Here is a 24,746-nt window from a genome sequence, read left to right on the forward strand (position 1 = left end):
AGTTGTGGATTGTGTCTCCAATGGTTATCCAAAAAGAAGGATTGTTTATGAGATATTGGGAATGGAATCTGAAGGATCGAAGTTCATCAATCGCATATGTATTTTTTTAGTGAGTTTCATTAGGGGAAAAAGAGTAAAGACATAGGGGTGAAGCTTTTAGAAACTGTGACATAGATTAATGTTCCAACATGGTAAAGAGAAACAAGATGGTTGATTGCTAAATTGACATCACGATGGATTCAAGTCAAGGTGGAGATTTCTTCATGGCATCACCATAAGTAAATTTCCAAAAATAGTTCGGTACATGAGGTTTATGTGTACTGGGTTCGGTAGGTTCTGTTCGCGGAATATTATCATATTTTACATTAATTTAGAGACACAGTAAATTAATATAAAAATATTATAAGATATTAATAGTATTTTTAATTAATATAAAAAATAATAAAAATATTTATAAAAGATATTATAAAATATTTATAATATTCTAAAAGATATTATAAGATATTTATAATATTTTTATTCTAATAATTAATGGGATAACAATTAATGAGATATGTTTCAGCTTTTGTTATGAATCTATTAGGTTCCGGTAGTTATAAATATATATCTATATCATTCTTGTCTTCACAACCTTCATAATTTTATTAGGTGAAAATTGAGAGAATGACTAGGAATCCTCGTTAAATTTATAGAGACAAAGATTAAAATTCTTTTGAGTTCTTGAATTTTTAAAAATCTTTGGAGATATCTTAGAGGATTGAGAAATATTTCTAAATACTCTGAACTTGTGTGATTCATATATTGCGCATTGGAGAATGTGTGAAACACTTAGATAAAAGTATGGTTTTGTTTGTGGCAACTCAAAAGGCTTTGTCTTGAAACTCATTTGTAATTTTTTGTAATAATTTTTGAAAGTATAGTGAATCGAAAAATTATTCTCTCCTTTAAAATAGATCATTTGATCGAACTGGATAAATAAATTATTATGTTATAAACGTTTAACTTCTTCTAGTTTGTTATAGTTTTAGTTTCATTTTTGACATATTATTCAATTGCTTTAGACAATGTATTTTAATTGTTATTATTCTTTTATCCTCAAATATCAAGTTTCTTTACTTATTTCTAACTGAAATTTTTCCTTGCTTTAAATTATTCTATCACTTTTTCATAATAGATATCATGTTTATACCATTAAGAAGTAACTATTGACACGAAAATACGCTTTAAGGTAGGAATGAACCTGTGGGTAGAGAAAATAAAAAATAATGTTAAAAAGATAAGATCTAATCAAACATGATGCGTCATGTAAATCAACAAGAAGAATTACACACAAAAATAGGTGGCAACACTAAATTTAGTAGCCTAAGAAATTTTGACCATGTTTACATATAAATACCACTTGTACTTTTTTAGAACACAAACAATCATAAACTTTTTCACATATTTTTATTCCTTAATCTTTTTGCAATATTTATAGTAAAGTTTTTTTTAATGGTTAGAATCCTAATTCTATATCCTATCTTATCCAAGTCTTTTAATAAGTTTTTTGCAATATTTTTATTCCTTAATCTTTTCATGTATACAATAATTTGAGCTTTTGTAGGACAGTGCTCCTTTTGTTTTTTATAATTGTATTCTTTGCTAAATGACAACAACGAGGTCCGTGCGGTAGCCATGTTTCGATGAATTATTGTGTTTGGAGTAGTGGCCCCTCTTGTTATTCCTTTGCATTTTTTGTGTGTATAAATTTGATTCAAATTATATACTATCTATCCTATCATAAATAATTCAGTTGATTATTTTATATAGATTAAATAAAAAAATAAAGAAAAAATAAAAAATGATAGTTTTATTAATATTGATTAGAAGGTAAAAATGAAAAATATGTATTATTCCCTCAGTTTTTTATTATAAGTCATTTTTTACTTTTCACACGTATTAATAAATGTAATAATTGTAATATGAAAAGGAGAAAGTATGAAGGATTTCACAAAATTGTCTTTCATTAATGGTATTGAAAAGATAAATTGATATAATTGAAACGAGAGGAAATAATAAATATTTAAGCGTAGAATGAGAAAAATAACATTAATGATTCATTGATATTATAAAACGACTTATATTATGGTACAAAATATTTTTGCAAAGCAACTTATAATAAAAAAATGGAGGTAGTATAAATTAAAATTGATTATTCATTTTAAGACACTTATTTATTACAAATAGATCATTTATTGTGAGAGAGAGTGAGTATTAATTTATCTTTTTATTTTATGAAAAAACTAGGGAGTTCATTTTCAATATCTTACTTGGTCTTCTTCTTTTTAAATATACAACATATAAGATATTTTTTATAAGTGTAAAGCGATATGTATTGTTGTTACAAGGAGGGGTGGTAAAGCGGATTGACCATCTATGTCTCATTTAAATCTTTCTAAAAATGAGTTGAGGTGGGATAGACCAATTTAAGTGTTCGAGTTCAAAAATCAAGTTCAGCCTATTTACTATCAACTTTTTTTCTTTTTTAGTTTACTTTACTAATTTATTTACAATTTTTATAATAATTTACTATCTTATTTACAATTTGATTTACTACTTTGTTTACAAATTTTTATATTTAATTGATTTTTAATTTCATATGTCATTAACTTCCAAATAATAATACACTTTTATGAGTCATTATATAATAAAATATATAAAAAATTGTAATAAACAGTAATAAAGATATTTAATTTTTTATTTTTCAATTTCTATTTCATAAATTATTGAGTTTAATGGTTGCAATTTACGTCTACAATCGCTAAATACATGAAAATAAGTTTTTCCGTTCATAATGACGATAAACGTTATTACTCATATTATAATTTTTATTAATAAAAAAAAGATTAGTGGTATGACCTCCTCCCTAGACTGTTCAATTTTAATTTAAAATTAAAAAAAAAAAGAAATTTAACAAAAACTTGTGGACAAAATCCATTCACCCTTGCCCCCGTCACGATATTAAAACAGGTTAATGGGATGGACCAACCTAAAACACTGAATCGAAAATTTCAGTTCAACCCGCCAAAACTAATGGATCAAACGAGTTGGCCTCGCGAGTCCAACCTATTTTGTCATCCCTAGTCATGTGATTTTAAAAATTAAAATTTGATTTCAACAAATTTATATCTAATCACATTAAATAAAGACATTATTAATTAAAAGAATTCCTTTTCACTCGCTTAACTAAAAGTTTTACATTTAAATTCAATTATGAACATACAACATTGTTAATTATTTTGAGAAAAAGTTTGCTCTCCATTATATTCACTCTACATGCACTCGTCCAACATAATTTACTCTTGAATGCTATTTCAATCAAATAGTTAAACACAATAAATTATAATTTGTGATTAATTTTATTCATAAAGAATTTTCTCCTTCTGAGTTTTACATGTTTTCAATACGTATCTTAGATTATTTTATTTAGTGCCTTATCCAATCTTTGATTACAATTTTTTAAAATAAAAATAACCAATATTTTTAAATAATATATTAAAATAATCAACATTTCAAAAAATTTATCAAACTAACCGGATTTTAAATAATTTTGTCATCCTCAAGTAGTACATGCATGTATATGCATTGATAAAGTCTACATAGACGTTATTTCAAGTGGCGCATGCATGTACATGATGTCATTGCAAGTGGCGCATGCATGTATCCTCTAGGAGCATGCGTCACAGGCAGTGGCTACTCCTTTATTTAGGAATTTTTAAAATTTAAATTATTTTAATTTAAAAAATTGAAATAAAAAAGAAAATTAAAAATAATTTATAATATTATTTCATAAAATTCAATTACACAACGATTGAATAGAAAATCAATGACTCGCCTGATCATAACGTCCCTCGGTCCATATCTCGGCGCATTCGCCTGCCTTCGAGGTCTCCCACGATTTCCTTGAGGTGTTTGGGGTCTTTGAATATTGGTATGAGGAAAAGGTGGTTGGTGCGAGAGTCCTGTCGTATTTAACATATTTTCAATCATTTCTCCCCAAAAGTTGGTGCTGCCGTAATCGAGTTTGTGTCCATGTTGTCGTAGTTGGATTGTTGTGGTTGGATTATGTGTGGACGGTATGGTTGGTTGAATTGTGACATTGAATCGTTTTGGAAACGAGACAATGATTCTTGTGGTGTAAGAAAGTCATGTGGTGGTTGGGTGCTTTGACGGTGTGATGTTTGAGTGTACATTGGTGGGATCTATGGCGGGATGAGGTGTAATTGTATGAATTATCGGGGCTATAGAAAGATGTGGTGGCGACATATGGTTGTTGGTGGTATGGGTCATGCTCTTGGTTTTGTGTTTCGGTGTGTGACATGTATTTTGCGAGGTTGGGTTTTGGTGGTTAAGTGTACATTGCATTTAACATAAATGGATCCATCACCACAATACATGATCAACGCTCACATCAAGGGTGAGATATTTGAATGTGACTTATTTGGTTTTAATTTTCGTAATACATAACTTATTCGATTTACAATAAATAGACGATCAAATTTTTCACATTCGAAAGAGAGAATAGAAAAGAAGTTGCAGTGTAGTCTTGTGACACAAATCATCTATAAAACTCCCTTTTTTTTGTCGACAACCAAGTCAAGTTTTATTCGTTAAAGATCTGAGATCATGAAGATGTTCAAAATATGCTTATCAGTCATGAACATTCCGGGTTCAACGACATTGCGTTATATATTTTACAACAACAAAATCAGTTGTCTCAGATCGTTGATCAGTTACAAGTTTTTTTGCGAAGATGACGACAAGGAACAAGTCGAAGTCGATGTTGTTGATGAGGAAGAAGAAGAAAATGAGATACTGGTTGATCAAATGGTGAACGATGACATTGTCGACCATGAGCAAGAATCATTATCTTCTGGTCATGTTTATTATCCACCTCAACACATGACAAGCTTGAACTTGGGTGCAGATGAACCATCCTCAGAAACATTCCACAATCTGTATACTTTGAGACTTTCAACACCCCATGTTAAACTCTTGGTGACAATAAGGCTTGTAAGGTTTATGGTATTGACACGGTTAAATTTAAATACTCAATGATCATGAGTTTCTTTTTCGCAACATGATGTATGTTCCAGAATGCAGGCGGAACTTATTATCCAAAAGCATGTTTGATGATCCTGGATATTACACTAGAGTTGAACATGAGATGTTGAAGATTTTGCATGGTGAAATGATCATAGCTAAAAGGTCTAAAATGTGTGTCTTATATAATTCAGAAGGTTCTAATATTGTTGTTCATTCATCATCAGTTAGTGAAAACTTTCATTAGAAAAACAAACTACATAATTGGAGATCAAAGAGTGATGGATGCTTGGAGGTTGTTTCAGAGCACTTTAATGAATTTTACAGAAGATAGGGGGTAAACATGCATTTTTCTGTTGAGTTGTCATTGAGTTTCTAAGGGTAAGGTTGGTGCCAAAACAGCTTACCTGATCGATAAGTGTTCATTTACATGAATAAAATTCCAAACACTTATGATGGTTTAAAGTAGAAAATATCAAAACTATTATTATTCAAAAGTTGCCAAAACTTGATTTTTTGCATAAAAGAAGACAGTGTCATAGCGATTAAAAAGTATCACATGGAATTATCAGTTGATTATAGGTTCGATCAAACTAATGTGACTAGGTACAAGATCTTGTATCGTAATGTGCTCTGCATATTCCGGATGTCATCATCTTATCGGAAAAGGAGTGATGCTTGGGACATAGGTTCTACGGGTCCAACTCACACTTGCATAATCACCAATCTGATGCAGGATCATCGCAAACTCAAATCTCAGTTAATATGCGATGAAATTTTGTCTGTTAATAACAACAATCCGTCGTTGAAGGTGAGTACGATAATCTCGCATACCGTTACACGATATAATTATACTCCCTCGTACAGGAAGACATGGATATCTAGGACTAAGGAAGTTGAACAAGTATTCATAAATTGGGAGTATTCGTGCAAATAACTTCCACAATACTTAGTGGCAATTAAACATTATGTTCCGGGGATTGTTACCATTTTGGAGACCTTGCCGACAAATACCCCAAACAGGACTTGTGTTAGTGGAAATGTCATATTCCACCGACTCTTCTGGGCGTATGAACCATGCATCAAATATTTTTCTTTCTATAAACATTATTATACAAATTGATGGAACATGGTGTAGTGGTAAAAATTTTGAGATTAAGTTATTGATTAACTTAACTCGCAAAGCAAGAGTCGTCATCCCGCTTTTATTGTTTCCAAAGGAAAAGGTAAAAAGCACGAACAAAACCCAAGGAAGTTTTAAAAACAAAACTAATGAAAAGGGAACAAGGGTCTGGGGGTTAGTTATGCAAAGGGGAAGTATTAGCACCCTAAGCATCCATGGTACTCCATGGGAATCTCTTTGAAAATATGTACATTTTGGTTTGAAAAAAGTGTTGTTTGTTAAAAGATTAGAGAGATGGGAAAAGAAGTATATTCTCTTTATTTTTATGTTTTCCAAGACTTCTGAAGCCTCATGCCTACGTACCAACAAAGTGCAATGGAGGATCAAAACCTCATAGTTCAGGGTAAAAGTAACAAAGATGTTTGTTTTGATTCATTTGTAATAAAAATACATTTTGTCATTTTAAGGAGAATACTCAACTAGTCACCCACAAGTATGAGAACTTTGCATCATCATGAGAAGGGCTCCAACTTGGATAAGGGTCAACAAGTATGCCACTAGCTCCCACAAATGGAAAAGAATTATCATCAATACTATAGAGATAGGAGAATTATAACTCAACTATGGAAATAACTTATTTCTAATGCCTTGAAAAAAAGTTTTAAAAGGAAAAATGCACAAGGGCACATAATGGTTTGAATGAGTTAGGCATTTTTAGTTTTTTGAAATTGGTCTGAGTATACTTAAGATGAATTAACATTTATTAAGAAAAAGATTTTGAAAATCACTAGACAAAAGTCAAGGTTTATTGGGAAAAATGATTCAAGTTTGAAATCAAGAAGGTTTTTAAAAAGAGGGAGAAGATTTGAAAATTAAAGAAAGGGAGGAGAAGAAGAGACTATCTTAAAGAATAAAGTAAAAGCTAGGGAGGAAAGATCTAACCGAGAGATAGAAAGCTTTATGACATAAGTCGAGCAAGAATTATCTCTATTTGGATTAAGACTCAAGCAAGCAAATAACAACCCATGCATCAGATGAAACCAAAGTAACTCAACCAAGTCTTCACGGAGAAGTCAAAAGTCACAGGTATCAGATGAATTCCAAGGTCTCCAATCACAAGTCCCAAAGCAAAAGTATAGATCATAATCCTAAGTCCATAATTTCGACAATGATACCAAGGATAGTAACCACAAATCTATGAGGTGGGAGAAACAAATTTATTTTTAGGTTTTTTCTTTATTAATGTTTTCTTTACAAAGATATAAGAGTAAAGTCTAAATTGACAAAGGACAAATGACATAATCACAAACAATATGATATGAAATGCTAAATATGAAGTAAATGGCATAAAATAAAGGAGTATAATGACTTGGAAATAAAAATTAATACAAGTGAACACTTATTAAAAGATGTTAGTGAAGGTGAAAAGATGTTTTGGTCATTTTTTGGAGAACGCTCAACTATCCACTCACAAGCATGAAAATATGAACCTATACATCATTTAGGAGAAGGGATCCAACATGGATAAAATCAACAAGTATGCCACGAGCTCTCACAAATGGAAAATGATCAACATTTTCACACAATACCATGAGAAATAGGAGACTTACAATCTCACTATAAAAATGTCATTGCATTTAGGACAAATTTAGCGCTATGTTAGGCAATCGTAATTGGACTTATGTAGAAGTTACAACTATCTGAGGCCAGTCAATAATAATGTTTGTGTTAATACATGCTAGAGAAATGATATGTAAATTATTCTCCTAAAATCATGCAACACAAAAATAGTAAGAAAGGGGATGATGAAGAACAAAGGCTAGGAGGATGGTCCATTACTTCAATCCACACTTCATGACACTTAGGAAAAACTTATGCATCAATCCAAAGTACCTTAAATGATTCATGATCACTTAGAAGGTAGATTTGAAATGATGAAAGTTCATCAAGTACCAATCCACACATCATGAACAAGATGGACACAAGTCATCCAATTGATCAAAGGGAAAAGAAGGAGATGAAGAAGAGAGAGACAAGAGAAGTCACATCCAAATTGGATTAAAAATTTGATCAAGTCATCATCAAAATCAATTATCCATTTTGGTGGATTAAGGTTTTCACCCCATCAACACCCAAGATCCATTGAGTTTGATGAGACTTGAAGTCTAAACCATCTTGATCCAAGACCAACAAAAGTTCACAAGGTCACACAAATATAAAATGCAATTAAATAAAGTAAAAATGCATCAAATATATTTTTAAATGATTTTTAAAATAGAAATTTAATGGAAAATCCATAAAGTCCTTCAAAATATTAAATAAATAGCCAAGAAAATTATGGAAGGTTGGAAATAAAGTAAGAAACATATAATAAATTTTTTAGAATTTAAAAATGCAGAAAAGTATTTTTAAACCAATTAAAACAAAGGAAAAAAGAGAAAATTCATGAAAAATAGGAAATAAATGAAATAAAATATGGAACAACAAAAATCAGATGAAGAAAAATAAAATAGAATTTTAGAAATTATTTTGGGATTTTTTGGATGATAAATGAAATTACTATGAATTTTTGAAGAAAAAGCAATTTAAAATAATAAAAGAAAAAGAATTAAAATCAGAAAAAACACTGAGCGTTGGATCACGCTTCATTAATTGACGTGGCAGATCCAACACTCCGAAGATTATGATGTATGGTGGAACATGCTGCAAGCCAAACATAGGAACCAATTTAAATCCAACCAATCAAAACATTTCAATTTGCCAACGTGTCTGGTTCAAACTCAGACCACATGAGGAAAACTCCAGTCGTCTTCTCTCGTGAACTCTCACAGGAATTTTATCATTTGGTAACTTCAAGACACGATACCACCACCATTATAATCTTCTTCTCATTTTGGATTCAACCTTGTACTCCAAATTCATTTTTGTGAACTGAGCAAAGGGGGTTTTAGAGAAGTTTCAGAAACAAGCAAGCCACAAAAAAAATTAAATGATGAACACAATCAATCAACAACAGATAAGTTAGGGGAAAAACATCAGATAGTGAATGACTATATAATGGTAACTTGTTTGAGTTCAAATGATGCTCAGAACTACCTTGTCCATATGATGATCAGAAGTTGATGAAGCTCGGTCTGGTTAGAGCACTTCAGAAGGTCTTAGAGCTTGGGAATTGTTGCAAAAGTTTCAGAGGATGTCGATGGACCTAATGGAATCAAGAAATTGGATTGAAACAAGCCTAAACTCAAAACATGATAGTTGAACTTTCTGGAAATATTCAAGTTGCGACAGGGGTCTTTTGGCTCTCCAAAGATAGCATGCATTTCAACCAAGGATCTTCTTATCAGATTGATGTCAAAAACTCGGTACTTTCTTGGACATCCTTCGACCATATTCACAGTTGCATTTCCATGTTTGGGCAGCAGATTAGCTTGTACATTGGGATTGGAATCTTCAAACAACAAGATACCACTTTGCATTAACCTTCTTACCTCAGCCTTCAAAGCGAAACAATTTTCAATATCATGTCCAGGTGCTCCTTTGTAGAATGCACAATGTTGGTCGACTTTATACCACCACAAAAGCTCTTTTGGAACAACTGGTGGAGTTCTTGTTTGCACCAAATTCTTCTGAATTAAAGCAGGAAACAATTATGTATAAGTCATTGGAATTGGGTCAAATTGTATAGGCCTCTGGGCACAATTCTGTTGATTCTGTTAATTTGTACGTTGTTGGAAACACGATTTATAACCTCGTGCTTCTTGCACAACTGGAGCGGAATTAATAATTGGAGTTACAGGCGCCACATGCTGATGGCGTTGACTGTTCCTTGGAAGCCTTCTACATCTCTCTTATGAGATAATGTTTGCATCGTGTTCCTTCTTCTTGGGTAGCCTATTCCCATAGTTTTTGGAACCATCAGATGAACTACCTTCTTTCAACCGTCATTCACGGACACCTTCTTCTAATCTCAAACCCATATTCACCATTTCAATAAAGTCACTAGGCTCACTTGCAACCACCCGGTCGTAAGAGAACTAACTCAATGTCTTCAAAAATAGATTTGTCATTTCCTTTTCTTCCAACAGAGGACTAACCTGTGCAGCGATCTCGCTCCACCTCTGCGTGTATTCTTTGAAGGTCTATTTTTTATAGCACGAAGTTGATCCCTGTTGGATGCCATGTCGACATTATATTTGTACTAGCGAACAAAAGCCTCACCTAGGTCATTGATCGTTTGGATCTAAGTACTGTCGAGCCACATATACCATTTCAGAGCAGCCCTAGTTAAACTGTCTTGAAAGTAGTGGATCAACAAGTGATGGTTGTCAGTCTGAGTCGACATCTTACGAGTGTACATCACCAGCTGACTCAGAGGACAAGAGTTGTCTTTGTATTTTTCAAAATCCCGAACTTTGAATTGTGAGAAATCTTCACATTAGGAACCAAACACAAATCATGAGCATTCTTCCCGAACATATCTTTCCCCCTCAAAGCTTGAATCTCTTTCTAGATTTCCTAGAATTGATCTTGGAACTCGTCCATTCTTTCATAAACACCAATAGTCTCGCTTTGGTCAGCGTGAAAAACAGGTTCTTCGACATAAAGAACAACATGAACCACTGGAGGTGGTACTGACATCACAGGTTGAGCCATAGGAACTTCAACAGCAGGTTGGTACCCCTAGGGCACAAAGTTGGGAGGCATGCCACAAGGGAAACTAGAAGGCATGTGGTGTTGTGGAGCACTGATGGGAGCCACGGAGATGGGCGTAGAGACAATCTCGAAAATCACGATCCTTTGAATTGGAGTTTGAGTAAGATGTGGAGGCTGATTCTAAGAAGCCTCCAAAGCTTCCATCATGGTAGTAAGCCTCTCATAACCGTCCCTCAAAGTTGTGACCTCTTCACGAAGTTCATGATTCTCTTGCTCTAGGCAGTCCATCTTTTTCAACTGATTAGTTAGAGTATTGTATCGGTGAGACAATTTATCTGAATAAAGACCAAGAAAGAAATGAGACCCCTGGTGAACTTGCTCAAAGCAAGACCAAGATGAAACATGATGCATGATATGAAAATGCAAATGTAAATGTGAATGTTATTATTTTTATTTTCCAAGGAGCTTTAAGACATGAGTTGCAAACATAAGAATAACATTTTTCAAGGTAAAAAATCTCATTTTATTGATAATATAGAGGATTCCAATCAGAAATATAATTTTAATGATTATAAACAGAGAGAAGCTACATCTATGGAATCATGTCCGATGACGACCCAACTCTAAGCTGACACTTCTCGTGAAGCCTTTTGATCTCTTTTTCGTAGTTGCTTTTCATATCATCCTTCTCTATCACGAGCTGGTATACAATGCCTTTTCAAACACCGAAAGTAGGAAGATGAGTAGATGATGGACTGTTAGAGGAAAATAAATCCTCATGACCTCTATATCTCTTCACAACAAGTTTCTCGAGCAATTCTATCAAGTCATCATTTACCCTTAGTTGTTTCTGCAATTCTACTTTCTCAAGGTGAGAGGTGTGGATTTTTTCTTCCCAATCATCCCCTTCTTGCTTCATCCTATCCAAAGCCTCTTGCAACTCCTCTATGTCTTTAATAGTGGGAGATTTGACAATTACTAAGGACTTAGGTCTTTCATAAGCGTGTGGTATCTTGAAGGCTCCAAAGCTCACCTTTCCCTTTCCTATGAATATTGTGCCAAGTTTGCACTATCTTGCCTTTCAACCCTTGAGTTTCTTTCCCTTCTTGGAAAAATAAACCTTCTAACAAAGTGTTATTAGGTTTTTCCTTCATAGCTAACCTAAGTTGACGTCTTGTCAAAGTCGGATTATAGTTGATTCTCCCTTGTATACCAAGGAGATGCACATTAGAGAAATCCCTACAACTATCAATAATTTTGATGTCTTCGTAAACAGAAGAGTACCAAGTAATGTCGTCATTGATGAGAGAATAAGTCTTTGAGACCACCTTAAACAACCCTTGTTTTCTGTGAAGACAAGAGACTGCGACAAGTTCGAAATAAACCACTTGTACAATAAAGGCATATAATAGACAATAGTTCCACCCCCTTTAGAAGTCCTATGATGAATGGAGAAATAATTATCGCCGAGCAGAGTTGGAACCGAATTCCCAATCAAAAAGATCCTCATATCATTAACATCAACGATATTGTCAATGTTAGGAAACAAGACCAACTCATAGATAAGTAAGGCAAGAACAGTCTCGAATGCCACCATGCTATTATCATTAGTATAAGAAAATTCCTTTTCCAATAGAAACATTAAAGTCAACCCGCTAATACCTCCTTTGACAGTGATATTAGCATATATGTCAGACTTCCTCAGATGAATGACTTCGGCAATAACCCGAGATTCAAGAATTCCTTCCATCCCACTAAAAGGAACTCTATCAGAAACTGATATACCCAAAAGATAAGCATACTCCTCCATGGTAGGCAACAACTGATAATCAGGGAAAGTGAATCACTAGTAAACAGGATCATAGAACAAAACCAAAGTACAGAGAAGACCATCCTCAACATCAGTAGATATCACAAATAAAAGTCTTCCAAAATGGTCTCTGAAACCCTTAACATCCATAAAATATGCCAGCTTCCTTAATTCCATGAGACCGGGACATTTGAAACTGTATTTCCGAGTGTTCCTCCTTCCAATATCCATGGTCAAAGTATCTGCGATGTTTGCAATAAGAGTCTATAAGTTCCTTGAAAATTGAGTAAATTTTTTTATGAATGTCATGACTGCATGATGCAACAACCACAAACAAGATCACATAAATCACACAAACAAAGTCCAAAGGTTCGGAGTCACGAGCTTGGAGCCAAGGGTAAGAACCAACCCACAATGTATGTACTAAGGGTATAATCACCTATAGAACAAGGTTCTGAAAAGTTCTCAGGGTCGTAAGTCCTATCTTTTGGATATTATCGGTTTATATGACTACTCATCAACTAATAATATTCTCAAGAGAAACTCGTCCGAGTGTAGTATCGTGTAATAACTAATTCAAGTCTACACCTGAATAGCCACCACACTATATCCTAAAAGGCCAAGATGGATTAAAGGTTCTAAGGTCCTCATCTTCTCGAACTCCCAGGTCGAAAAAAGTAATGCCAACTACAACTACTCATGTGACATCAGTAATCCCAAAGGGGCCTCTACTGAATAGGGGATCTCATGTCGGCTTATTAAGGATTAACTCCATGTAAGCTAAACATCACTATACCACCATTCTATCATAAGAGCTCTCAAGTACGGGTATAGAACTTATCTCAACACATAGTGATCACCAAGCACCAGACAGAATAAATAATAACAAACAATAACAACCCTAATATACACACAAAAACACAAAGATGGGCTTAACCCACAAGGGACTACTCCTCAGCAGAGTTGCCACTTTTCTTGTAGCGGTAAAATCGTTGAGATTAATCTATTGATTAACTTAACTCACAAACAAAGAGTCGCCATCGCGTTTCTATTGTTTCCAAAGGAAAAAGGAAAAAGTATGAACAAAACCCAAGGAAGTTTTAAAAACAAAACTAATAAAAAGGGAACAAGGGTCTAGGGGTTAGTTATGCAAAGGGAAGGTATTATCATCCTAAACATCCATCGTACTCCATGAGAACTTCTTGAAAATATGTACATTTTGGTTTGAAAAGGTGTTGTTTTTTAAAAGATTGGAGAGATGGGAAAAAAGTATATTTTCTTTATTTTTATGTTTGCCAAGACTTTTGAAGTTTCATGCATGCGTACCAACAAAGTGAAATGGAGGATCAAAACCTCATAGTTCAGGGTAAAAGTAACAAATATGTTTATTTTGATTAATTTGTAATGAAAAGACATTTTGTCATTTTAAGAAGAATACTCAAATAGTCACCTACAAGTAAGAGAACTTTGCATCATCATGAGAATGTCTCCAACTTGGATAAGGGTCAACAAGTATGCCACTAGCTCCCACAGATGAAAAAGAATTATCATCAATACTACAGAGATAGTAGAATTATAACTCAACTATGGAAATCACTTATGTCTAATGACTTGAAAAAAAGTTTAAAAAGGAAAAATGCACAAGGGCACAAAATGGTTTGAATGAGTTAGGCATGTTTAGTCTTTTGAAATTGGTCTGAGTATGCTTAAGATGAATTAGAATTTATTAAGGAAAAGGTTTTGAAAATCACTTGAAAAAAGTCAAGGTTTATTGAGAAAAATGATTCAAGTTTGAAATCAAGAATGTTTTTGAAAAGATGGAGAAGATTTGAAAATTAAAGAAATGGAAGAGAAGAAGAGACTATCCTAAAGCATAAAGTAAAAGCTAGGGAGGAAAGATCTAACCAAGAGATAACAAGCTTTATGACATAAGTCAAGCAAGAATTCCCTCCTTTTAGATTAAGCCTCAAGCAAGCAAATAACCATCCATGCATCAGATGAAACCAATGTAACTTAACCAAGTCTTCACAGAGAAGTCCAAAGTCACAAGTATCAAATGAATTCCAAGGTCTACAATCACAAGTCCCAAAGCAAAGGTCTAGATTCTAATACTAAGTCCATAACTTCCACAATGATGTCAAGAATAGTAACCACAAGTTCATGAGTTAGGAGAAACAAATTCCTTTTTAGGTTTTTTCCTTATTAATGTTTTCTTTACAAAGATATAAGAGTAAAGTCCAAATGGACAAAGAACAAATGACATAATCACAAACAATATGATATGAAATGCTAAATATGAAGTAAATGGTGTAAAATAAAGGAACATAAAGTAAATGACTTGGAAATAAAAATTAATACAAGTGAAAACTTATTAAAAGATGTTAGTGAAGGTGAAAAGATGTTTTGGTCATTTTTTTGGAGAACACTCAACTATCCACTCACAAGCATGAAAATATGAACCTATACATCATTTAGGAGAAGGGCTCAAACTTGGATTAAATCAACAAGTATGCCACTAACTCTCACAAATGGAAAAGGATCAAAATTTTCAGACAATACCATGAGGAATAAGAGACTTACAATCTCACTCATAAAAATGCCATTGCCTTTGGGATAAATTTAGCGCAATGTTAAGCAATAATAATTGGACTATAGTCAATGCACATTCTCCATCCCGATTCGATTCGTTTGGTTATAGTTTCTCCTTTTTCATTTTCAATGACTGTTACACCTCCTTTCTTTGGTACTACGTGTACAGGACTAACCCATTTGCTATCAGATATAGGATATATGATACCTGCCTCTAATAACTTGGTTATTTCCTTCTTCACTACCTCACTCAGGATCGGGTTTAGTCTTCTCTGGTGTTCCCTAGAAGTTTTACAGTCTTCTTCTAGCATGATGCGGTGCATACAAATAGAAGGACTTATTCCTTTAAGATCGGTGATGTTGTAACCTAGTGCGGTTGGATATTTTCTTAAGATATGCAGGAGTTTTTCTGTTTCGAGTCTTCCTAGGTCAGCATTAACTATCATTGGTCGTTCAAGTTCTAAGTCTAGGAATTCATATCTCAGATTTTTGGGAAGTGTTTTCAGGTCTAAGGTTGGTATCTTAAGGCATTGCGTAGGGTCCGATGTTATTGCTAAACATTGGTTGAGTTTGTCTTCTACAAGATAGTCAGATGATTTGTCTTTTTCTAACTCCGTTTCTTTTATGCATTCATCGATGATATCCATGAAGTAACATGTATCTTCTATTGCAGGTGCTTTCAAAAATTGGGACAGAATGAACTCAATTTTCTCTTCTCCTACTTCAAAAGTGAGTCGTCCTCGTTTTACGTCTATGATTGCACCGGCAGTTGCTAAGAACGGTCTTCCCAGTATAATGGGTGTAACTTCATCTTCTCTAATATCCATAATTATAAAATCAGTTGGAATGTAGAATTGACCTATGCGCACTGGAACGTTTTCAAGAATTCCTACAGGATATTTGACGGAACGATCTGCTAGTTGCACAGACATTTTAGTTGGTCTTAATTCTCCCATTTCAAGTCTCTTGCATATGGATAAAGGCATAACACTAATACCGGCTCCTAAATCGCATAAGGCTTTGTCAATGACAAATTTTCCTATGTGACAGGGTATAGAGAAACTACCTGGGTCTTTAAGTTTAGGAGGCATATTCTGGATTATAGCGCTACATTCAGCGGTGAGTGTAACGGTTTCGCTATCTTCAATTTCCTTTTATTAGAAAGAATTTCTTTTAAAAACTTGGCATATGAGGGCATCTGCGTAATAGCTTCTGTAAACGGAATTGTGACGTTTAATTGTTTTAGTAGGTCAATAAATTTTTTGAATTGGCCCGCATCTTTGGTTTTAATAAGCCTTTGAGGGTAAGGGATAGGTGGTTTATAAGGTGGTGGAGGTACATAAGGTTTCTTCTTTTCTACGGTTTCCTTATTACTCTCTTCTTTTTCCTTAGGTTCACTTTCCTCCTCAGTTGACTTTTTAGAGTTTTGGTTTTCTATCCTTGGGTCAGACGGTCCTTCCACTTCCGTTCCACTTCTCAGTATAATTGCATGAGCGTGGCTTCTTGGGTTAGGTTGGGGTTGGCCAGGAAATGTACCAGTTGGGGCAGCAGTAGGCGCTTGTTGTTGAGCTACTTGTGATATTTGCGTTTCCAGCATTTTGTTATGAGTAGCCAGAGCATCTACTTTACTTGCTAGTTGTTTAATTTGTTCGCCAGTGTGTACATTCTGGTTTAAGAAATCTTTATTGGTTTGCTGTTGAAAAGCTATAAAGTTTTCCATCATGATTTCCAAGTTGGATTTCCTAGGGGCGTTATTGTTAGGTGTAGATGGAATCGACTTCTGATATCCCGGAGGTATAGCTAGGGCTTGATTTGGAGATTGTCCAGGTGCGTATAAAGCATTATTACTCTTATATGAAAAATTGGGATGATTCTTCCAATTTGAGTTATAGGTGTGCAAGTAGGGGCTTCCTTGAGCATAGTTTACTTGTTCCGCTTGGATTCCTGTTAGGAGTTGACAATCTGCAGGAGTGTGACCTTGGATTCCACAGACTTCGCAATTCTGAGTTATGGCAACTACGGTGGCTGGAGGTGATACATTTAAACTTTCAATTTTCTGGACCAGAGCATCCACTTTTGCATTAACATGATCAAGGTTACTTATCTCGTACATGCCAGTTTTCGTTTGAGGTTTTTCTACCATTGTTCGTTCGCTTCCCCACTGATAGTGGTTTTGAGCCATGCTTTCGATAAGTTGGTAAGCATCATCATAAGGTTTGTTCATTAGTGCACCACCTGCGGCGGCGTCTATTGTTAACCTCGTGTTGTACAGGAGACCATTATAGAAGGTATGAATTACTAACCAGTCCTCTAAACCATGGTGTGGACAAAATCTCATCGTGTCTTTGTATCTTTCCCATGCTTCGAAAAGAGACTCGTTATCTTTCTGTTTAAATCCATTTATCTGGGCTCTTAACATAGCTGTTTTTCTTGGCGGAAAATATCGAGCAAGAAAAACTTTCTTCAACTCGTTCCATGTGGTGACTGAGTTGGAAGGAAGAGATTGAAGCCATCTTCTAGCACTATCTCTTAATGAGAAAGGAAAAAGACGAAGTTGAATTGCCTCTGAAGTGACACCATTAGCTTTAACAGTATCAGCGTATTGGACAAATACGGATAAATGAAGGTTTGGATCCTCGGTAGGATTTCCATAGAATTGGTTCTGTTGCACTGCCTGCAACAATGAAGGTTTGAGTTCGAAGTTGTTTGCTTCGATTGCGGGTGGAGCAATACTTGAATGCGGTTCATCTTGCGATGGAGCGGCGTAATCTCTAAGAGCACGAGCTGGTTCTGCCATCTCGGGTATCGAAGGGAAAATATTTTTGAAATCGGGAAGTTCAACAGGAGGGAGATTGTTTGCAGCACGATATTCCCAAATTCGTCGTAAGACTCAGAGATATAGTTCGATATCGTTGATTTGTAAGTAGAACGGCTCGCCTTGTGAGCGAGTGTGTGGCATACAAATCAGCGAAAGAAAGAAAAGAAAAAGAAAAGCCTTAGTCTCTACAGTGTAACAGAAGAGTTACGATATCGACTAAATAAAAGTCCCCGGCAACGGCGCCAAAAACTTGATCGCGACTTTATGAGTCGAATTTGGGGTACAAACTGCAAGTGCACAGTTCTATCGCGTAGTTTTAAAAGATATCGATCCCACAGGGACTTATGAATCGATATACCGTTATCTAAGGTTACTTCGTAAATCTAAGGCAGGTAATACTTTGATTGGCTTGGGGGAAAAGCTAAAACTAAAATAATATCTAAAATAAATATCTAATAAGCGGATATCGGTATGTAGTTCGTCGTAATTAGGGAATCAATTCTTTGTTGGTTTCTTGGTTTTAAAATAAATCTTTTCAGTTGACACTATTAATTAAAAGTCTTATCTCAAACTCTCGCTCTGTTGAATAAACTATGATTTTATATTAACGTAGCTGTCACTTATAGTTAAGTCAAAAACCACTTTTTGAAAACAATAGAATCCGTAGAAACTCTTTTTAAGAAAACACTAATCGTTTAAACACCCTTATCTCAAACTCTCGCTCTGTTGACTTAGGTTATATAATTAAATTCAAATGCTTAACTCTCGTCCTCACATTCAATCTTTAAAAATACTTTTTGAAAAAGGTTAGAATTTAATTAACTCTAAAAATTGCTCTCGCCCTGATCTAGAATTAATGTCCAATTTACACTGTCTAGTCAAAAACTCAAACTCTCGCTCTATTGCTTTTAACTTCTTTATGTCTTTTACTTTCGTACAAAAACCTTGTTATTAAACCTGTAAATTGAGACCGTAAAAAGAGTGATTTTAATTTTAAACTTAATTAAACCAATTTGGTTTTGATTCCTTCATTCCGCTTACTTTACATACCGATACCTAAGTAAATCAGCCAGACATGCTAAACAGACTTAAATAATTATCATGCATAAACAGATTCATTTCAGGCAAATAATATAAATAAACAGTAAAGCAGGGCATATATAAATTCAAACAATAATTAAAGAACCTGAGAAATTAAATAGCAGTCTTGAACACTCCACCACAGGCCGGTTGGATTTGTTCTTGAATTCTTCAATCAAACAAAAAAAATAAAAGCGAAGGAAAAAAAAACTAGATTCTAACGTAAGGTTAGATCCGGTAAAAGGTACACAATAGTTTCCGGTGTAGAAACTATTGTGCGAAAAAGAATTAACTAAGTGCTGAAAAGGAAAATAGAAATTGCAAGGGAAACAATATAAAACTCGTAAAAGCAATGCTGTAAAAATGTGCTTGTACTGCTGGAAAAGAAAAATTGCGAAAAAGCGAAAACGGCGAAGAAATCTGGAAAAAGCGTGGAACCTCTGCAGGGTTTGCAAAGCTGATATTTATACTGCTACTTGTGTAACTGCTTCCAAGGGTTTTCCGTGTACACGGTCTTTACGTTCCAAGGGTCAAGCGTGGAAGTAGCTTCAACGTGGTCTGTTTCAACGTGGTCTGTTGCGTTCCTGGTGCCAAAAATATAGGGGAATGGTGTGACGTCCGTCACACCATGTGTGACGCTCGTCACAGGAGTGTGCAAAGCGTGACGCTCGTCACAGCCTTTGTGACGCTCGTCACAGGCACAACGCCTGTGCTTTTTGGGCTGGGCTTTGGCTTTTGATATTTGCTTCTTTTCATTCCTTTTTGCACCTCCTTTTCTTCCTTTTTTACTTGTGCTTCAAATAGATTACCTGAGACAAATAGAAGGAAAATACTGCATAATATCTAATAAAATGACATAAATTGAAGTAAATAATAATATAATTTAATTAAATTGAGTCCTAGAATGTGATACTATTTCATGTTATCAAACCCCCCCATACTTAGATCTTTGCTTGTCCTCAAGCAAAATACAATATAGAACTTGTTTTAAAAATTTTAGCCAGATGAAATTTCAAAACACACATCAATTCGTATTAGGTTGCCTGTAAACCTTGTTTAGAAGTAACTTGGTTTTAATCTTGACATCAACAACCACCGTCACAACCTCAGATAACCCCACCTTATGCAAACTAGTTCGAGTAATGCCATTATAGCTATCCTAGTTCCTTTACTCTTATTTCACCCGTTTTCATTCTAGCGAAATCACATTAAGCCCTTTATCTTTTCGCGCACATAGTGGAGTAACCGGTTAGTGATTCTGATCCCCTTTTAGCTAGAAGTTCTGGTACATAAGTCGGATAACTTCGTTATTCAGTCCATTGAAAATTGCGGGGGATCGGACCGTAGTCCGCCCTACCAAGTTCAGTACCAGATACCTGCTGAACCAACTCATAATGGATCCACTACGCCAAATAAGGGAAAAGAGGACGCTTTTTTTGGCCTATAACAGCGCTTTAAAGCGCCCTATAATCTGGCGCTGGCATAGGTAAAGACAGCGCTTTTTTTCCTGGTGAAAGTGCTCTCTAAAGTGGCTCTTTAAGCCCTTTAAGGGCCACTTTAGAGGGCGCTTTTTAAAGAAAGCGCCCTCTAAAGTGGAAACTTTTAAGGGTTTAGAGGGCGCTTTTACTGGAAAGCGCCCTCTAAAGTGGAAACTTTTAAGGGTTTAGAGGGCGCTTTTACTGGAAAGCGCCCTCTAAAGTGGAAATTTAAAGGGTTTAGAGGGCGCTTTATTTTGGAAAGCGCCCTCTAAAGTGGGTGGTTATTTAAATTTTTTTTTTAAAAAGCGCTATATTTATTTATTTATTTTAGACAACCTGTATATTGAAGCAGTACACCTAAAACTGTATATTCTTATCATTTTTCAACACACAAAATATTATAAAATAACAATGGGAATGATCAAAGCAAAAACATCAAAATATATTCTTATCATTTTTCAACACACAAAATATAAAACAATTCGAGGTATATGTTTTAAATCATAAACTAATGATTGAATATCTATTTTAGACAGTTTGCATCAGTGATTTACAGTACAAATTCATCTGGCACTGAAGTTTCTGCAGTACTTGTTAAATGATAATTCATCTAGAAGTACAAAATATACAGAAAAAATTACTATGATAGTTGAAATTTAGAAGTTTCAAGTCTTAAAATCAAACTATAAGTGGGGGCATTTCAATTCAAGAACATTTCTCTCTTTCACAAGACTGTTATCAGAAATTGAATGGAAACCTATTTGGAACATAAACCAGGGATATTTTTAAGACACATCTTGCCAAGGACAAGCTTAGGAATAGCTGGAGGGCTATCAAGCCCCATGCATCGACTGAACTCATTTGCAAGCTCCACTAACTTATACTTATCTTTCCCCACTTTCTTGTTAGAGTTGTAGTAACCAAGCCATGCCTGATATGCTGCTTCTTTATTTTTCATCTCCACATTGGATAGAGCCCTTTCCACCTGTTAACAATTTAAAATGTAAGTGCATCGTTGGAATCACAGTGAGTTTAATGAACTTGAGGTGGCATTGTAATTTTGCTAAAGCTTTAAAATTTAGCTTTTGCCAAAATCATGGTGACACACCACGATCCTGCCAAACTCGTAGCTAATCGTTGCTCCACATATTGGTTTGTTTGTCTAAAAACTAGCTAAAGTATTAGAAGAAAATCAATAATTGTCTCCCTTGTATATCCAAGTATACCTTTTTCTTAGTGTCAGGATCAACTGAAGGGACCGGAGCTTTCCCAATAGGTAAATCTTTTGCAGTAGCTAAAAAGAACTCTTCCCAAGGAGCTAGTAGCAGTATGCCTTGTCCTTCTTTTCCTCTTCGCCCCGTTCTACCTAGTCGATGTATATATTGTTCTCTATCAGCCGGTAGACCAACCTGTTCATTGTAGAAATGGAAGAAACATGACAATTTGAAATCAATAAAAGCGTTAAATAATTTGGCAAATCATAATAAAAAGGCTTGCACTTTTAGCAAATGTATGTATTGAGTGTCCTTACGAGTATGCGTTAAACAGGACAGAAATTCATATGGACACGAGCATGCTGGTAATATAGTCACAAGTGAAACAAGGAAGGAGATCCAAATATACCTGTACAACAAGAGTAACATCTGGATAATCAACTCCACGTGCAGATACATCTGAAGTAACCAAGATGAGACCCTTTGACTTCCGGAATTCATCAGAAACTCTGGTTCTATAACTCTGAGGCTTTCTTGAATGGATTTCTCTCACATTCAAGTTCAACTCCCCAAGGAGATCAGCAACAAGTCTTGTGACCATAGCGGTTGTGCAGAAAACAAGAACCTGATAAACCAATAGCTACATTACATATCCTCCAAATCCATCTAAACATGATTGTAAAAGTTAAACTTTGTTGTCAAATCACAGTTTACTAATCCAAAATACTAATCTAAACAGTTCATAGTGAAAGGACAGAGAAAAAATTAAAATACAGTTGGTTGCAGATTAGAAAGCAAACCTTGTAGTCAACATCATCTGCAATGTGCTCCTTCAGAATAGCATAGAGTAAAGGGAAATGCTTGTCTAATGGTGCAACTAAATGCATTTGGCGGACCTGAAATGATCCAAAGCACCATAAATAAAGATCCAAAAAATATGTTATATGATGGCTGTATATGCATATACACATGTAAGTATCTAACAAGTTATTACTATCATGAAATTATAAACAATTACCTGTGAATATGTATCCTCACTACCCTCCTGAACTGTATTAATATATTCGAAATCCCTTTTCATAGCAATATGGCAGACTTGGCGCACTTTCACAATCATACGAGAATAAGCCCAACGCGCATATCTTTTATAAAGCATGATTCATCACAGCTAAAAAGGAAAGGAGTGAAAAGAAAGAAATACAAACCTCGTCGGGAATTGTTGCAGAAAACATAAGTGTCTGTCGTTGTTTAGGGATTGCAGCGAATATCTTCTCAATATCTTTGCGAAATCCCATGTCTAGTAAATGATCAGCTTCGTCGTAGATCTAACAGAGGTGGAAGGAGAACGCCTTAGAAGTAGCGAAAATCGTAGCAGTGAGAACCCTAATGTGAAAAAGAACGAAAATAACAGAGAGTGAAATAACAAAACACGCAGTATGTTATAATTTTAATGTTTACTAAAGGGGACCTTAGAGGGCGCTTGTGGAAAAAAAGCGCCCTCTAAAGGGGGCCTAAGAGGGTGCTTATGAAAGCGCTCTCTAAGGCTTTCCAAAAGCGCTTTATAAACTGGAAATGCACATGGACTTATAGAGCGCTTTTTTAAAAGCGCCCTCAAAGGGTAACCTTAGAGGGCGCTTTCTAAAAAGCGCCCTGTATTGTTGTCCCTCTATCTCCTCCTTATTTTTTCGCTTCACCTTAGAGGGCGCTTTATTACAAAAGCGCCCTCTAAAGTGCGCTGTCTATTCCAGTTGTTCGCTCCTTATTTTTTCGCTTCACTTTAGAGTGCGCTTTTGTAATAAAGCGCCCTCTAAGGTGCGCTGTCTATTCCAATTTTTGGCGTAGTGATCTTTCATATCATGCTTTTGTATGATCTGCAACCTTTAGATTAAATGATCTGGTAAGGATCACCTAACTTAATTAGTGCATTTCCTAATATATATATATATATTTTTTTATGTTACTTTGGGAATCATTCACTTATATTCATCGGCCTTCCACGTAGTTTGCTATTAAGATGGTGCTGACTTCTCGTATATACTACTCGGGGTTACTATAAGACTAAAAGTTCAAGGGATTGGTATAATAGGTACTTATCCTGATCTAACATGTTGAGGTTCTTAGAGCGTTGTTATGGTAATAATTTTTGTCTTGATTTCACTCAAGTTTTATAAAATAAGCGACTTTTATACTTATTGAGTGTGTTGAATTTTTGTTATGGCTCATGAAAATTGAGGGGAATAGATAATAGAAAGTTTTCACATTTGGGACTTAACTTAAAATAAATCTATATTATAAGAAATATTATTTTATTATATTTTTTTTTATAAGGGAAATAACAATGAAAAGAAAGATACATACTTGAAAAAGAAAAAGGAGGATAGAAAGAACATGGTTTTCCCCCCCATACTTGAATGAAACATTGTCCTCAATGTTTGAAGGAAAAGAAATGAATTACAAAAAGAAAGGGAAAAAAAACTAAAGTTAAGGTTGCCTGCCGCCTCTTGTTCTTGGACCTGGTGATCTTTGATGTACGTCTAAGTTGTCGAACCTGCTAAGCAAATCAGTGAACCGCTGGTCGGTTATGGCATTCCTCGCTTCCTGTTGTTGTTGCATTTGGCGCATCATTTGCATCATTTCGAGATTCTGTGCTTGCATACCATCAATATCATCCATGATGTCGTCGTTGGTTGCAGGCCTTCTTCGTCGACGACGTCGGGAGGATGGGCCAGCTGCAGTATCGGAAGGGTTGAGCGGGACTGATTGTTGTGCAGGAGCGTTATCACCTTGCTCCATTTCTTCGAACTTGTCTGCAGACGGGTTTGTATGTGAAGGCTCGGTAGCTTTGGGAGCATTCAGATCATAGAGGTGGCGGTTGGGATTGGTGACATCGGTTAAG

General features: G+C 34.9%; 1 protein-coding gene and 1 non-coding gene across 2 annotated transcripts in view; one reads left to right on the forward strand and one right to left on the reverse strand.

Moving 5' to 3' along the window:
* The first annotated feature begins 17,572 nt into the window (after positions 1 to 17,572).
* On the forward strand, positions 17,573 to 17,679 carry LOC127108952 (small nucleolar RNA R71). Its single transcript, XR_007796448.1, has one exon. It is a non-coding gene; the product is annotated as a small nucleolar RNA R71 (small nucleolar RNA).
* Positions 17,680 to 21,393: 3,714 nt separating this feature from the next.
* The window catches only part of LOC127104397 (DEAD-box ATP-dependent RNA helicase 31), a 33,075-nt gene continuing 29,722 nt past the window's right edge, over positions 21,394 to 24,746 (reverse strand). The window contains exons 3-8 of the mRNA XM_051041581.1: positions 23,052 to 23,175; positions 22,869 to 22,954; positions 22,651 to 22,746; positions 22,260 to 22,475; positions 21,863 to 22,045; positions 21,394 to 21,621 (exon numbers count right to left, since the gene is read on the reverse strand). Of these exons, the coding sequence (XP_050897538.1) occupies positions 21,394 to 21,621; positions 21,863 to 22,045; positions 22,260 to 22,475; positions 22,651 to 22,746; positions 22,869 to 22,954; positions 23,052 to 23,175 (933 nt within the window). The remainder of the gene's footprint in view (positions 21,622 to 21,862; positions 22,046 to 22,259; positions 22,476 to 22,650; positions 22,747 to 22,868; positions 22,955 to 23,051; positions 23,176 to 24,746) is intronic.

The sequence above is a fragment of the Lathyrus oleraceus genome, chromosome 7 (assembly GCF_024323335.1).
Source record: "Lathyrus oleraceus cultivar Zhongwan6 chromosome 7, CAAS_Psat_ZW6_1.0, whole genome shotgun sequence".
NCBI lineage: Eukaryota > Viridiplantae > Streptophyta > Magnoliopsida > Fabales > Fabaceae > Lathyrus > Lathyrus oleraceus.